The 17,469-nt window shown below is 42.9% G+C and overlaps 1 protein-coding gene across 1 annotated transcript in view; it reads left to right on the top strand.

Annotated features, from left to right (window-relative positions):
• The first annotated feature begins 90 nt into the window (after positions 1–90).
• The window catches only part of METAP1 (methionyl aminopeptidase 1), a 53,258-nt gene continuing 35,879 nt past the window's right edge, over positions 91–17,469 (top strand). Inside the window, exon 1 of the mRNA XM_045536863.1 lies at positions 91–317. Within this exon, the coding sequence (XP_045392819.1) occupies positions 204–317 (114 nt within the window). The 5' untranslated portion in view covers positions 91–203. The remainder of the gene's footprint in view (positions 318–17,469) is intronic.

A 17,469-nucleotide genomic window follows, 5' to 3' on the forward strand; every position in this document is an offset into this window, starting at 1 on the left:
GCCGCGGGGCGGGGCCGCGCGTGCGCGCGCCGGGCGGGGGCGGGCGCGCAGCGTGGCCCCGGAGACCCCCCTCACGCCCCTCCCCCCGCGCCTGGCCCGCGGCGGACCTCGCTCCGCCCCCCGGCGCGGCCTCGCTCCGCCCCCCGCCCCTCCCCCCCCGCCTCCTCTTCCCCGGCGCGGCGCCGCTCCGGCGGGCGGGCAGCATGGCGGCCGTGGAGACGCGCGTGTGCGAGACGGACGGCTGCAGCCGCGAGGCCAAGCTGCAGTGTCCCACCTGCATCAAGCTGGGCATCCAGGGCTCGTACTTCTGCTCGCAGGTAGGCGCCCGCGCCCCGGCGGACCCCTCGGACGCGCCCCTCCCCTGCCCCGGCCGCGTTTCCTGCTCCCCGACCCGCGGCGCCGCCGCCCCCTCCGGCCCGGGGGTCCCGGCGCTCGCGGGCCCGGGGCGCCGTCCGCTGCCGCCGTGCGGGCCGGGGGCGGGAGCCGCCTCGTCCTGGGTCGCCCCGCGGCCCGAGGGCTCCGCGTCAGCGGCCGGTTCCCGTCGTGCCTTTTCCGCCCGCGCGGGGGCTGCCAGGTGCGCGGCCGGCCCGGGCAGGTAGCGACGCCCAGGACAGGGGCAGCCCCGGTGTCGCGGTCGCCGCGGCCGCAGCTCCCGGCGGGGCGCTGGTCTCGGGCGCCTGGGTCCGCGGGCCGGGCGGTCACTCCGGTCCCGGCCGGATCGGGGCGGAAGCGACGCGGTGGGCTCGCGGGGTGGGCTGCCTGAGGGTCGCGGGGAGCGGGGACGCCGGCCCCAGCCCGGCTCCTTTGTGTTTTACTCCTGCGCTTTGACACTTAAGCAACTTTGGGGGTGGGGACACAGCGGATCGGTGCGATTTCTGCTCTTCCTTTGGTGTCCACAGTTATTAATTTAGAAAACTGTACGTTAACGGGATGAACCGTCTGGCTCTGTTACTGAATTTCCCACTGGGTGAAAGGGACAGCTTCGTTAAGGTCGTGCTTTAAGGTCGTATTTTAACAAGTTGCGTGCAGCGGAGCAAACCCGGCGTTGCGTGGGTCCCGACTGGAGCGTGTGCTCGTGTTTGTGTTTACCAACGAGAGTTGCTGCTGCGTTTCCAGACCCGGAAAGATGGCAGGACAGCGGGAGTGTGGCTCTCAGTCTCTTACCGTCCAGGTTCGGGGAAGAGAGGCACGGGAATGTTCCAGACTCCGGTATTGAGCTGGCAATGTCCTGAGGGCAGGAGGGCGTGAACAAAGTTAGAAGGCCTGGTCAGGGCCCTGCCTTTGCCAATTACTGTGTGATCTTGAGTTAGTCAAGTTACTTAATCTTTCTGAGCTCCAGTGTTACGCTGTACAGAGGGAATGCTGATGGATTTCCTTGTGTAGTTCACAGGGTTCCTCTAAATTATCCAAGGAACATGAAATGTAAGGCTTTTTATTTTTAAAAGGATGCCAGTAAAATTGAACACCGCTATATATAAATGCATAAGAATGGAAACAAATATATGAACACAGTGATACAAATACTATAAGTATTTTCAAATATTAAATATGTTAAAAGATTATATGTAACCATAAGACATATAAAATAAAATCCTTAAGGTCACACCACTTGTAGATAAGCTATTGTAAGAAATCTTAGCTTTGTTAAGTAGGCCTTGTGTTTAGATATGATATGATCCTTGACCTTGTTAGTATCATTTGGAAAAAGTTGCACGTGGGGAAATGTTGCTTGGTCTAAAAATAGTATGGGGACTACTCAACATGTTAAATCTGGTACAGGTTCTTTTGATTCTTTAAAATTTTCAGATTCTAATTTGCTGAGGCCTATGTGGGACTACTAGAAAATAGTAGCTCGCTTTTGGAAATTGTTACCATCTGAGTTGAATAATGTGGTTTACACTGTTTAAAATTAGGCGGCATTTTGTAACGACGAATGAATTAATATGTACTCACATTTCTCTAAGATGTAAAAACAATATCATAAAACCTTGTTCATCAAGCATAGGTGACATTCAGTAGAAAAAAGATTGAATCACCAGGGTTTGTGGAAAGATGCTAGACACATTTGTGAAAACATGCACGATTTTTTCCATGTTGTAGGGTTGCGGGTATTACATGTTTGCAGGTACATTTCTGGTACCACGGTTGTACCTACAGTCAGATATATCCAGAGTAGCTCTCACAGCTGTCTCTTTTTCTTCATTACTATTACCACCTCGTACGGTCAAGTTTTTAAAATTTCTCACCAAGTCAATTATAATAGTCGTTTAATTCATTTCACTACTGTAATTCCTTATCTTGCAAAAAAAACAACCAAACAAAACCGTAAGTTATTTTTCCCATAGTCTGATTATGCTTATCCCCCCCCAAAGAGTCCCATTGCTTTCAGGATTTTAGCCCCAAATTCAGGTTTACCCAAAATGTCACCTAGCTTCTGAAATCACAGATATTCTTCCAGTCCCACCTTGAGACCTTGATCAAGTCATTGTAACTTTGCCTAAGCCAGGTTCCACGTCTGTGGTTTTCCCGGCCACTTCTGTGATCATTTTCACTAAGAGTGGTCTGTCTTCTCTTTAAATCAGAAAATGAATTTTATAAATGAGCTATCTTATCTTGTTCCCTGCCCTGTCCTCATTTCCCAGGACTCTGTTCCCTGTGCAGAAGGTGGTCAGTGAATGTTTGAATTAATGGATAAATGCATCAAAAGGCAGAATAGAGAGGTAGACTGCTACATTTGAATTATGACTCCATCATTTACTAGCTATGTGACTTTGGGCAAATAACTTTTCTGTTTTTCAGTTACTTTTTTTTTTTTTTTTTTTTGAGACAGTCTCTGTTGCCCCAGGGTAGAGTGCAGTGGTGTGATCATAGCTCACTGCAATCTCAAACTGCTGAGCTCAGGTGATCCTCCTGCCTCAGCCTCCTGAGTAGCTGGAACTACAGGTGCGCACCACAATGCTAGCTAATTTTTATATTTTTAGTAGAGACAGGGTCTCCCTCTTGCTCAGGCTGGTCTCTAACTCGTGAGCTCATGTGACCCTCCCTCCTGGGCCTCCCAGAGTGCTAGAATTACAGGCATGAGGCACCTGGCCCGACTGAGTTACATCTTTTTAAAATGGGGCCATTAATAGTACCTACCTTGGTGGCTCATCCTGTAATCCTAGCACTTTGGGAGGTTGGGGTGGGGGGATTGCTTGAGGCTAGGAGTTAAAGACCAGCCTGAGCAACATAGGGAGGCCCTTGTCTCTACAAAAAACCCCAGAAAAATTAGCTGGGTGTGGTGGCAGGCGTCTATAATCCCAGCTACTTGGGAGGTTGAGGCAGAAGGATTGCTTGAGCCCAGGAATTTGAGGCTGGAGTGAGCTATGATCATGCCACTACATTCCAGCCTGGGCGACAGAGGGAGACCCTACCTCAAAAATAGATAGATAGATAGATAGAACCTACCTGAGGGTTTTGAGGAAGACTAAATGTGCTTAGTACATTAATAAACTAAATAAATGTTAGCTCTTTTTATTGCTATACTGTGTTTATATTTGAGAGGGTAGAACTATTTTTACCTCAGATGCTTAATTTAAGAAAAGTTTTGGTTCTTTCAGGGAGTAAAACCCGTTTTACTTGAAAATCGACCTTTCCAGGAGTTCCTGTGTTTGATTGTATTTCTTGGTAGAAGTGTCCCTTCTTATTTAATATTTTGTATATGTCTTGTCTTGAGTTGGGTGTAGGAGGTTTCTGAGGATGGAGGCAGCGCTTTGCTCATCTTGATGTTTTCTGAAGTGCCCCGGGCACGGTGGGCGCTCAGTTCACTGAATGAAAGAGGAGAGGTCAGTGGGCCTGCGATGGAGAGCAAAGACATCCTCCGTTTACATTATCCTTTGTAAAGGCTGAGTAGCGTACAAAATAATTATGGGTGTGCTGTCATTTATTTATTCACTTATGGTTGAATTTAGCTTTTCAATGTTTTTTCTGCCTCTGATTAAATTAGCGAATAGCATAAGGCCTTTGTTATCTTGTCCTGTGTTAAAGGATCAGCTGGGAAGCACCGAGGCAGCTGCAGCCGCTTAGGTTTGTAGGTTTAACAGCTTAGCATAAGGAGGCCTGGGTTTCAGTCTTTGCTCCCGTGTCCTGGGATACCTCGTTTGTAAGAGGGGGAAGGTGGAGCATTCTCTTTGTGGGTTGAGGGGAAGACGAATAAGAGAGCATGCAAACTGCCTTGCACAGTTTTCAGTAAATAGTTTTGTTATGCATATAGCCTTATATACAATACTATTAAAATGAGTTCCGAGGAAGGTTTAAAAATGTTTGAGGAGAAATATTATTTGCTTATAATCGTTTTGGACAAATTCTTGTAACAGGTTCTTTCAGAGAAGCGGTGGCAAGGTAACGTGATTGAATCTCCAGGAAGCAAATCGAGTTGAGCATCTTGTTAGGTGGGAGTTGGAAGGTGAGGAAGGAATGGCCACTCTTAATATGCAGCATCTGTGACATGAGTCCTGCCCTCTGAAACTGTTTCTCCTTCAGTGACAAAGTTCCTGCCCATGCAGAGTGTTTCTGGAATTCATCTTTGTCAATGGAGATATTGCCATGTTGTGCTTTAGTTATAAATTTTTATTTATAAGTGTGGGAACTTTCTTTAAATTCCTCACATTCCTTCAGACCACCCTTAGATATTGCTGTAAGTTAATTGAGTTTGGGTACAAATGTTGTAGCTTCTTATAAACAAAAGGATAGGATGAAGGTATAGGGGGGTTCTGATTCTTTATACAACAAAAATAATTTCACTAATTGTTTATCCTAGAAAAATAGGAAATAGAGGTGAAAACAGTTAGTTACCCAGAGATAATTTCCGTGAAACTTTTGGTGTATATTCTTATCAACATATTTGCATAGTCTTTTTAAATTTTTTTATTCAGTTTTTTTGTAGAGACGGGTTCTTGTGGTGTTGTCCAGGCTAGTCTCGAACTCCTGGCCTCAAGCAATCCTCCCACTTTGGCCTCCAGAAATGCTGGGATTACAGGTGTGAGCCACCATGCCCAGCCATACATATTTGCGTATTCTTACATACATGTATGTGCATATTCATGTATATGTTTTTACAGACATGGCACCATAATATATTTAATCTTAGGGAATTTATATTATCCATTGTAAAGACTGTTGTGGATGTACTGCCATTTGTGTATTCACTTATGGTTGAATTGAGTTTGTTTTCAATTTTTTAGCTGTTCTTTCAACTACTCTTCAGTGTGTGTCCCTGGAAATTTAAATCATTTTGACTTACTCAGGAACAGAGAATAATAATCGTTCTGGTACACAGATCCACAGGTGAATCGTCCCAAGCTGATTCTATATCCTTGTTCAGAACTGTTCTCACAGTGTGGTTAGTGGGTCATTGTTGGTTTGAGGGCCGTCTGGGAGTTGGTGTGGTTTTAGTATGAATTATATTTACATTGCAGTAGAACTTGTAAAAAAAAAAAAAAAAGCAGGCATTGTTTGATTGGTAGGTAATCAAAAGTTATACATCTTAACTTGGAATTACCTTTTTGGAAATTTAAGGGCTATAGGAAATAAACGTGATCTTACACTGTTCACCTATTTTGTGGATTGGAAAAGTTTTAATCAGTTTTTTTTAGGTGAGTCTTTTTCAGATTTGGCATATTTGCAAAATTTTTAGTTGTGTCTTAGTAAATTTGGTAGGCATGACAGACCTAAGTGCACATACCCAGCTCTCGTTGTTAGGAGGGAAAGCGGTGGCAGGTTAACTGCTTCTATATTGCTGTAATAGCAAACCCTCTTAGATATAATATAGGCAGGAATACTTTATAGAGCAACCACTGGGCTTCCCTTTGCATTAAAGTTTTAATGTAATGGAATATAATTACAACCTTTTCTGCTTGATCCTGAACCTTTCCTGACCTCACAGTTTTAATATGAACCATTCTTTTATTCGTGTTTGGGCAGGTACTGCTTCCAGCTCAACAATTGTAAGTGTTTTTATTTTCATTTCTTTGGTTAGTATCAGTCATCAGGCTTTTGAATGAAGGTCAATCCCAAACACTCAATAAGCCAGGCCTGTCTTCTCAAGGTGTGTCTTTAAAGGGCAGCAATAGTTTGAACTCATGAGAGGGACCCCGGAAAACTTACCCCCCACATTGTAAGTTCTTTCCTGTTTTTGTCTTCAGTGACCTGTCTTATTGAAGGCTCAGTAGAGACTTCTTCCTGATATCCCAGAGCTGTGCCGTGTCTGTTGGAAAGCAGTCCTAAAACCCTGTCCGTTGGGGTCTGCTGTCTGCTAGCGTGGCATGTATGTGGGTCGTAAGCTCAAGCTCTAAAGAGTGGTTAGGGGACGGGTGTGGTGGCTCATGTCTGTAAGCCCACTTTGGGAGGCTGAGGTGGGAGGGTCCCTTGAGGCCAGGAGTTTGAGACCATCCTGGGCAACATAGCGAGACCCTGTCTCTAAAAAAAAAAAAAAAAAGAGTGGTTAGAGTATAAATGATAAGTGAAATTACTTTAGCAATTTATAAAGTAATAAAGTAGGAGGCAACAGAGACTTCTTCCTGTTGTGGGAACCTGTATTTAATGATTCTGCCTTGATGTAAGTACAAAAGGGCAACGCTTTACATCAGGTTCTGAAGATTAACCCTGTCTTACCCATCAATTTACCAGCTTAAATCATTCAGTAAAAATAGGTAAATGTAAGTGCTATTAGGTTTTAGACATGACATGAATTTTTTTTTTCCTGAATGAGGATTTATTTTATTACTGATTATTTTGGCACCTGGTAATAGCGATGGGTTTAACTTTGAATACTGATACCTTTGCACTGTTCACTACTAAACAAATGGTAGGGAAAAATGTGAAGGCAGTTATTATATGAATAAATGAGTATTGTGTTTGAATTGAGCTTTTAAGGGCCATAAAGTCAGGATCTATGTATTTTTTTCTAAATTGTTTTTGATGTTGAGTAGAATAAAAAACTGTTAGTAAATCATCCACAGGATCTAAAGAAACATGGTACAGTAAATGCCTGTGTACCTACCATCTAACTTACTAAAAAGCACATTACCAGGAAAATAAATCAAAAGGCTCCTTTGTGTCCCTCACCAAAGAGGTACTTACTCCATATCCTGAATTTTGTGTTTATCATTCATTTGTTCTTCTGTATGTTTGATTCCTTAAATGCTATGTTGCTTAATTTTAATGTTTTTTAAATTTTTTGTAAATGAAATCACTATACATATTCTTCTTCAACATGCTTTTTTGTTTGACGGTATGTTCCTGAGATTTGTCCATGTTGCATATAGATAGCTCTAGTTCATTCATTTTCGTTGTTATGTGGTATTCCAGTCAATTAATGTATCATAATTTATTCTGTTAATGGAAATTTGAATTGTTCCAGGTTTTTCTATCATAAACAGTGCTGCTCTAAACATTCTGTCCCTAACTCTTGGTGCCTGTGTGTAAGAGTTTCTCTTGGATACACCTAGGGGGAAAATTGTGGGTTGTAGGATGTATTCAGTTTCACTTTGATGATACCAATTTGTTTTTAAAAGTGGTTGTACCATACTCCCATCATCAGAAAGTTTACATTGTTTCATATTCTGACTAGGACTTGATATTAACAGGCTTTTTTATTTTTGCCAGTCTAGTGTTACTTATGAATAGCAGCATTCACTGGACTGTTTTCATATAGATAAACTTGTTAAAATTTAAAAGGGTTTAACTCTCCTCAAGGGGCTTATGTTATACTTGTATTAAATGAAAGTACTGGGGAAAAAAGAGATAAATGACAAGGTGATGCCAGTAAAAGTTACAGACAAGCAGCTATTTTTTTCCTCAAATTTTTTTTTTTTTACAATTTATATTGAGAGTTTCCCTAGCTTTTATTGTGAAAAATTTCAAACAAATAGAAAAGTTGAAAGTAGGATAGTATAACTAATTGCAGTATACTCATTACCTAAATTAACATTTGGCTCTGTTTTGTTTTATTTACATGTGCTTATGTGTGTGTTGAGTGTATATTTGTTGAATCATTTGAGAATAAGTCAACTGCATATATTAAATAAGACACTGCATACATTAAATATTCAGCGTGCATCTTCTAATGACAGGAGCGTTCTTCTTTCTTAACTATAATGCCATTACTACACCTAAGAAAATTAACAAGAATTCCCTAATACCATTTAATGGGCCAATCTTACTCCAATTTCTCTATTATACCCCAAGTATGTTTTATAAAACCTTGTTTGTTTTGCTTTTTGGTTTTGGAAACAGGGTCCTATCAGAGCTCACTAGCATTTGGTTGTTATGTCTCTTGGTCTCTTTTAATTAAAAAAAAAAAATTTTTTTTTTTTTTTTTTTTTTGAGACAGTCTCCCTCTCTTGCCCAGGCTAGAGTGCTGTGGCATCAGCCTAGCTCACAGCAACCTCAAACTCCTGGGCTCCAGCGATCCTCTTGCCTTTCAGCCTTTTGAATAGCTGGGACTACGGGCGTGGACTATGGGCGTGCACCACCACATCTGGCTGATTTTTACTATTTTTAGTACAGACAGGGTCTCACTCTTGCTCAGGCTGGTCTAGAACTCCTGTGCTTCCAAGCAGTCCTCCCGCCTTGGCCTCCCAGAGTGCTAGGATTACAGGAGTGAGCCACCGTGCCTGGCCTAGTCTCTTTTAATTTAAAACTGTCCTCTTATCCTTATTTTCATGATGCTGACTTTTTGAAGAGACTGTTATGCATTTTTGATTATCTGATTATTTCCTCATAGTATCTTTAAGTTGTTGTTTTATCCCCTGTATTAATTATCTGTAAGTCCAGATGCCTCGTTAGATTCTGGTTAAACACTTTGACAAGGCTCATAGGTGGTGCTGTGTACCTCATACTGCCTCGTGGCAGGAGGCATCGAAGGTCTGGTTGTTCCACTCCTGCTGGTACTAAGTTTGATCACTTGGTCAAGGAGGTTGCTAGCAGATCACCACTGGAAATGTATTATACATTTTTTTACTTCTTAATCAGCATGTAATCAGTGGGATGATACTCTGGCACCTTGAGAACATACATTTCCTCAGCAGTTTTTCTCCAAGTGGTCTTAGCATTCATGGTGATCCTTGCCTAATAATTATTTCAGTGGAGGCTGCAAATGGTGATTTCCCCCCTAATTCTGTCATTTAATAGCTGATGTTATTGTTCCTGTAAGGAAGAGTTTTCCCTCATCAACTGGTGATCGAACTATGTTCCAGCAAAAAGGATAGTGAAGTATTCCTGCTAAGAAGGTAGGTGATGATGGCATACTGGTCACTCCAGTGGTTTCTCATTTTTCAGTTAAGGACCCTTGGACTTTTTTCTTTTTGATGTTCAAGTCTCAAATTTGATCAGTAGTACCACCTTTAAAGTGGTTTTTATTAATATATCCTTTCGAGTCTCCTCCATTAGTCTCTGCACACAAGACAAATCAGGTTTACCTTGTGCTTTCCCTACCTCAGATCTGGAATCAGTTTTGTTTCTGAGCAGTCCTGGCTTCTGGTGGGAACATCTGTAGAAATCTCCATCTGGATGCCAGGTATGCTTCCTCCTGCTGGAGTAGCCCTCGTGCCTCTGGAAGGGGTAGTGACATCTTCAAGGGCTTTTGCTGGTGTGGAGGACACAAAACAGCCAAAGGCGGTTTTTCAAGGCCGCACATGGAATAGGTGAAAAATGATATCAGTGAAGACAGGCTCTTAAAGTCCTCCTGAAAGAGATGAGAAGGGATACTGATAAATATAAAGTGCAAATAAAATAAATGAGGTAGATCAAAGACGTGTATTGAGGGGAAGGGTAGGACGTTCTCTCCAGGGGAGGATGTGTTTGTGGACGTGGGAGCAAGCCGAGGCGCGTGTGTAGTAGCAAGTTACTGGCTTTACTTTGGTGAAGAATCCAGGTGCAGAAATACAAGGAAATGAAATAACTGTTAGTAGGGATAGAGGCCTTGCTGCTCAATTGAGTGTATTTTTTTCAAAATGTAAATGTATCCTTTTTTTATTATAAAAAGCAGTATATGATCTTTGTAGATTTTTAAAACAGAAGTATATAAAGTAAAAACTATCCTAATCCTAATATGCTAAAAGGATCTTAACAGTTTAGTTTCTTTCCAGATTTTTGTATATGTTTTATATAGAGCTGCAGTCCCCAACTCCTGTCCTGTGGCCTGTTAGGAACTGGGCCGTGCATCACTGCCTGAGGCTGCACCCACCCCCACCCCGCCCCCAGCCCTGAGGAAAAATTGTTTTCCATGAAACTGGGCTAAGCTTCATCATCGCTGGCATCCCTGCCTGAGCTCCTCCCCCCACCCCGCAGGGTCCATGGAAAAATTGTCTTCCATGAAACTGGTCCCTAGTGCCCAAAAGGTTGGGGACCACTGATACAGAGGATAAGAGCATGGATGCTGTCTCCAAAGGGCCTGCATTCAAAACCTGGATTTGCCATTAATAAACTGTGTTTTTTAGACATGTTAATTAATCTATACCTTAGCTTTCTCACCTATAAAAGGCCTTATCTGTAATAATGGTACGTACTTCTCGGGGTGCTTGGTATGTAGTAAGCTCTTAAATGTTAGCTGCTGTTTTTATTCTTTCACAACAGAAGTAGGATCATTGCTCTGCATTGTAGACAGCTGTACAGTGTTGTAATTTGCCTTTTTTTAATGTGTCTTGTTAAAAATTGTAAAAAGCATATCAACTTTACCATCTTAGCCATTTTTAAGTGTGCAGTTCAGTAGTGTTAAGTGTGTCTATATTGTTTGAGAAGCAGATCTCCGGAGCTTGTATCTTGCAGAGCGAAACTGTACCTGCCAAACGGCAGCTCCTTAGTCGCCCTCCCTTGATCCCTGGAGACCACCGTTCTGTGAATCTGGCTACTTCAGAGACCTTGCACAAGTGGAATCACACAGCATTTGGACTTCTGTGACTGGCTCGTTGCACTTAATGTAACGCTCTCAAGTTTCCTTTATGCTGCAGCGTGTGACAGTTCCTTCCCTTTTAAACCGCGTAGTACTTCCTTTTATGTATCCATACTTGTAGGCTGGTTTGAGATAGGAAGGGATTAGAGAGGTTCAGGATGGGGAGATAGTTTGTGAAGCTGTTGTAGTTTGGCAAGCCAGTGGGGCCTAAAATAAGGTGGGAATTGTAGAAATTAGATAGATAAGGAGAGAAAAGCAGGAAGTGACTTCTAGCAGCGAAATGAGAACACAGTGCTCTTAACTCTGGTGGTGCCTTTTCACTCTCCATTGGTTTGCAGGCTTGGAAATAAATAAGAATTACCTGTGTAACAAATCCCCGGAGATTCTGACTTAATGTGAGGGTGGGGACTAGCATGGGTATTTATTTTTAAAGAGAAGCTTTCCAGATGATTTCAATGAGTAGCCGAGATGAAGAACCACACTATCGCTTATTAGCTCCCAAAACTAGTAGAAGCCTTTTGTTGTTAAAGAAAAAGTGTTTTATTGAGGTGTTTTCCCAGCCTGTTACACCTCGCTCACCAGAAGAGTCATTTGCAGAGATGATGGCGTCCCCAGGGCAGGGCTGGAAGAGGAGAGCTGTATATTTGAGCTGGTGGGTGGGTGGGGCAGGATGCACAGTCATGGGGCAAGAATAACTTGTCCAGTCACACTGAGCAAGAAAGCATAGATACGTTGCATTAATGTTTTACTAATTAGTTTAATGCCAGTGTCAAGTGACAAGGTGCCTTAACTCAGAATAAGAAAACTGTCTCTTAGATGGACTCTTTATGCAGGTGAAAAATGACATTCAACTTAAAATACTGGCTACCTTTATAATGTACACGACCTGTACATTTTCGAGGATTATACTAACAATTATGTTTTTACATAATGGTTTTGATTCTGAAAGAGACATACATAGCTTTGAGTCAAATATTCTGTAATTCTAACATCCTATGTCTGGTAACATCTTTCGGCATTTTAAGCTGATTATTTTAGCATTTATTTCTGTATCTCTAACATGATCATATTGCTGGATCTTGATAATTTGGTTTTAGGCATTATCTCTAGGCTTCCCAGAATGGAAGAAGATTTAGCTCTGTGTCGCCCCATCGCCTCCATATGCGTTCTTTTGGCTGTGTAGATGGTTTTGACCACAGGGTCATGTACTCTACTTGTTACTTGACAGCTGTATGACCTTGGGCGAGTCATGTAACATCTGTGCATCCTAGCTTTCTCATCTGTAAGACGAGAATATAAATAGTACCTACCTCATAGGGTTGTTAAGAGTTAATATGTGTAAAGTAATTAGTGAATCCTGGAACATAGTAGGCATCATGTAAGTGTTTAATCTATGATTATTACATTGTGATATGTGTGTGTGTGTGTGTATTTTTTGAGACAGAGTCTTGCTGTGTTGCCTGGGTTATAGGGTGGTGGTGTCATCATAGCTCACTACAACCTCAAATTCCTGTGCTGAAGCAATCCTTCTGCCCCAGCCTCCCGAGTATAGCTGGGACTACAGGTGCACGCCACCATGCCTAGCTAATTTTTGTAGTTTTTGTAGAGAAGAGGTCTCGCTAAGTTGCTCAGACTGGTGTTGAACTCCTAAGCTCAAGTGATCTTCCTGCCTCAACCTCCCAAATAATTCCGATTATGTAATTGAGTCCATCCAGTTAGTTTTTTATTTTGGCCATTATATTTTTCAGTTTTGAAATTTTTGTTTGGCTTTTCTGTATCTTTTTTGGTAGAGATTTTCTCTCTTTTCCATTAGTTTGAATAGTGTTTTCGATTGTTGGAGCATTTTAATAATAGCTGCTTTAAAATCTTTGTCAGTTAATTCCAACATTGGTGCCTGTTGATTATCTTTTCCCATGTGAGTTGAAGTTTTCTTGGTTCTTTATATGATAATTTATTGATAGATAAATTGATATTATTGATAATGATTTGATAACTTATGTGATAATTTTAGATTGTATCCTGGAGATTTTGAATATTATGAGATCTTGGTTCTTGTTTAAATTTTGTGGAGAATGTTGATACTTTTGTTTTAGCAGGCTACAAATCTGGTTACGTTTAGGCTGCAAGTTCTAACCTGCCTTATGTGAACTGTGGTTCCAATGCCAGGGCAGTTTTCAAACCTTTGCAGTACAATTCCCCTGTGTTCCAGTGCTCAGTCTGAGACTGGGTGTTGGTCTGTGTGCTAGTTCTGCTCTCACAAGCATCGGAACAGCTTCATGGGGGTCACTCCGTGGAGCTCCTTCCTGGTGCTTTCTGGTTCCTTGGGTATCCTTGCCTTGGTCCTCTGGCCAGAAAGCTGTGGCTTTAGTTACATGCTTTGCTGTACGCTCCCATGGCTGAGCCTGTGTCTGGAGCTTAATGGCAGGAGGCGGAGAGTGGAAAGAGCAGTGGGGTGTGGCCCTGGGCTCCCAGGACCACAGCGTCACTGATCAGAGAGGAAAATGCCCATCCCTCAGAGTTTTTGGCTCTCATAAGCTCTTATGGGTCGCCACCTCAGGATTGCTTGGGGGCTGGGTGTGAGAAAACAGAGAAAGGAAGATGGATTTCTGTACCCTGAGCACGAATTCTGTTTCTGTTCCTTGAGCCAGAATTAGAGGGTCTCCTGGAAACACTGTCCTTTTGTGGTTACCTGTCGCCCACAGGATTTCAAAGCAGGGAAATGATAAACTCATCACCAGTTCAGTGGTACTTTGAATCTTGGGCTTCTCTTATCTGCCTGCTAGTATTTACTTTTCAGTCTTCGAAGAGATTCTCTGTGCGTTCTGTTTGTATTTTATAGTTCCACTAAATCCGAGATGTCTGTCAACTTTGCAGTGTGTGGCTACTGATGTCTCTGCCAAATGTGTGTGTGTGTGTGTGTGTGTGTGTGTGTGTGTGTTTAAGTTTTAAAACCTGGCTTCCTTAGGGTTGCCTTTGTATCTGCATAGCTTAGTATTCTTCCACAGAATGGTCACAGGTTGTGCTCAAACACTCTGAGCCGGGAGGCTTTCATTCTCTGTAATGGTCTGTGTGCAGGCCAGGGAGCCGTTCAAACTTCCAGACTCCAGGTTCTGCTGGCTCTTGCGTCTCCTTTCCCAGTGTGCAGGTTCCCTAGGCAATGGATGCTAGTCAGATGCAGAGCCCACAGTGATCACTAATTGTCTAATTGCATGTAAGTTTTTGTAAGCCAAACATTGCACCAGGATTGACATACATGTTAAAGATACATGGTCATTAAATATGAAATGTCTGATTTTGAATCAAAAGTTTAGTTTATTCTGCAAACAAGAAGCAGTTGAGTTAATCAAAGTATGCGCCTAAACTGTCGACACAGTTTTGCCATCTTAATGGTATCTGGTTTAAGCCAGCAGCAAAGGAGCCTGTAGAGCGAGTGGTGACGAAATTGCAAAAGGTGTTTTCCACAGCTTGTTGAGCACTGAATATTTTTCCTTGCAAGAAGTGGTCCAAAGCCTGGAAGAAGTGGCAGTCAGGTGGTGCAAGGTCTGGTGAATACAGTGGATGACAGAGAGTTTCCAAGTCCAACCTTTGTAGTTTGAGCAGCATTGTTTGTGCAACATGTGGTCTAGCGTTGCCTTACGAGAGGATTGGCCTGTCTCTGTTGACCAATCTAGACTGCTTAATCACAAGCATCCTCATCATTTCATCCGGTTGGTTGCAGTAGACATCTGCTGTCATCGATTGCCCAGATTTCATGAAGCTGTAGTGGATAATACCAGTGCTGGACAGTCAAACAAACACTGTTAGATTTTTTTGATGAATATCCAGTTTTGAACTGTGTTTCGGCACTCCATCTTTATCCAACCATTGTGCCGAATGCTTGCGATTGTCAAAAGGAATCCATTTTCCATTTTCACAATATGGTGTGGAGATATCACCAGTCAGACTTAGTACTTAAGGAAATCAGACGTTTTGTACTTAAGCTAATATTACCGTATACTAACGTGAAGTAATCACATAAGGTACAGATGTCACTGCTAGTTCCTCAGTCTGAGGATCACTCTGTAAATGACAGGTGTGAACCTTGATCAATGACTGGTCTCTCCACTTCTTTCATAGCCTGCCCGTGACTGGTCACCGTGTATCTGTCACCCAGCTCACATGCAGACAACAGTCTGTAGTTTTATTGCTTTCCCTGTGACAAACCCATGTAACATTTTACTAAAGTAGGTAATCAAAAGAAGGAATTGATGACAAAGATGAAAGTGTAGCAAAGAAATGAATGATAGTGCTGGCAGTGAAACTGAAATCTAACATAAGTGGAGTTGTAGCAGAAATGTGTGGAATGACAACAGGAATGCTGACATGGCTGCGTCGTTGGAGACCCTGCATGTGCAGCTGGGGGGACTTGGTGGGGTGAATCTTCTGAGTCAGGAGGAAAGTGGTTGTGATGAAACCATGAGGATGTCTCAGGGGAAGGACACCAGCAAAAACTCCACATTTAAAGAACTCTCAGAGGTACACATGATAAAATTTGGAAGCTATTTCAAACTGAGAAAAAAGTATTACAGTTTGCCAGGCATAGGAAGATGTGCGCTCCATGCCGTAAGTTATACAGTGAGAAGATAAACTCTGTTCACACTAGTCTCCATAGGTTGTGTTTTTTTTTTTTTTTTTTTTTTGAGACAGAGTCTCACTCTGTTGCCTGGGCTAGAGTGAGTGCCGTGGCGTCAGCCTAGCTCACAGCAACCTCAAACTCCTGGGCTCAAGTGATCCTCCCTCCTCGGCCTCCCGAGTAGCTGGGACTACAGGCATGCGCCACCATGCCCGGCTAATTTTTTCTATATATTTTTAGTTGTCCAGCTAATTTCTTTCTATTTTTAGTAGAGATGGGGGTGTCACGCTTGCTCAGGCTGGTCTCGAACTCCCGAGCTCAAATGATCCTCCCGCCTCGGCCTCCCAGAGTGCTGGGATTACAGGTGTGAGCCACTGTGCCTGGCCCGCTCAACATTTTTATCTTACCGCTCCACTTTCTTTTAGCTTCCAGTGTTGTTGACGGATGCCATTGCGATTCATAACCTTCTGTACATTGTCATTTTCTCCCTTCTTCTCTGGAAGCTTGTTGTACCCCCTCTTTTCCCCCGTATTATGGACTTTCCTGTTGCATACCTTCAGTAAACTGATGTTTATCCTTTGTGGGTTCTTCCAATCTGGCAGCTCCTGTCTTTCAGTTACGGAAAAGTGTCAGTTATTTCTTTGATCTCCCCTCTCCATTCTCTTTCTGAAACTTTTATTATTCAGATGTTAGAGTTGCTGGCTTAGTCCTCTAATAGCATTTCTTTAGTTTCAACTTTTTGCCATTTTGCTCTACTTTTGGGGAGATTTCCTTAACTCTGTATCGATATATTCATAAGCGGTGGTGCGTGTGACATGAGGCCATGGTGGGATTTCACCTCTAGCCCAGCAGCCACTGGGGTTTCTGAAAGGACCTGGACGGGGGCCTGGGGCTTGCCCTGCACTTCTCTCTCCTTTCCTTCCCTGTCCCGGGTCTCTTCCCTGTTGACAGTCTCAGTGCCATAAACAACTGTGCTGTAGACCAGACCGGAAGGAGGAAAAACAAGTGCAACTGCAGTGTGTCAGTCATGTCTATGGTGGGGTATAGGTCGGAAGGGAAGGAAGAGAAGAGGAGGAAATTGCTGGCTGAAGTTATGTTTCTTAAAATCACATGTGTTTGCCCTCCCCATTTAAAAATTACCACGAATCATTAGGAATTGACTCTATAAATAAGGACATGTAAACGGGAAAAGCTTCAGAAAGACAAATTAGTTCTTCAGCGTGTTTCTGTGCAGTAACTGGATTCATTCTGGTGTGCCTGATGTCTTGTTAGTTACTGTATCTGTTTCCTGTGGCTGCTGTAACAAGTTAGCACCAGCTGGGTGGTTTCAAACAACAGAAATTTATTCTCGCACAGTTCTGGAGGCCAGAAGTCTGAAATCAGTTTCACTGAGCCGAAATCGAGCCTGTTGGATATTCTAGGAGGGAGCCTATTCCTTGTTGCCCCCCACCTTCCTGTGGCCGCCGGCATTCCTTGAGCCGTGGCCCTGTTACCCCAGTCTCTGCCGCCCTGGTCACGTGATCTCCTCTTCTATGTGTGCGGTCTCCCTCTGCCTCTCTTAGGACACTTCCGATGACATTTAGTCCCCACCTGTATAATCCAGACTCATCTCCCCATCATTGAATCCTTAATTTAGTAATGTCTGCAAAGTCCCTTTGCTCATATAAGGTAACATTTACAGGTTCCAGAGTTTAGGATCTTTGGGTGGCCGTTATTCAACGTGCTATAGTTACCATTGTCACCTTCACTCCCCACCTGTTTTTGGTCTCATAGTAAAAATGCGGGTGACAGATTTGTTGATGCTACCGTTCTTTGAGTTTTTGTTTCTCATAACCCAATACAATTTCTAATCAATACATCTTCCAAAAATAAAAGTGTGGACTTTTTCCTGATTCTCTGGAGGTGGACATTTTGGGACTGGAACGGC

Source organism: Lemur catta, chromosome 24 (assembly GCF_020740605.2).
Source record: "Lemur catta isolate mLemCat1 chromosome 24, mLemCat1.pri, whole genome shotgun sequence".
Classification (NCBI taxonomy): Eukaryota; Metazoa; Chordata; class Mammalia; order Primates; family Lemuridae; genus Lemur; species Lemur catta.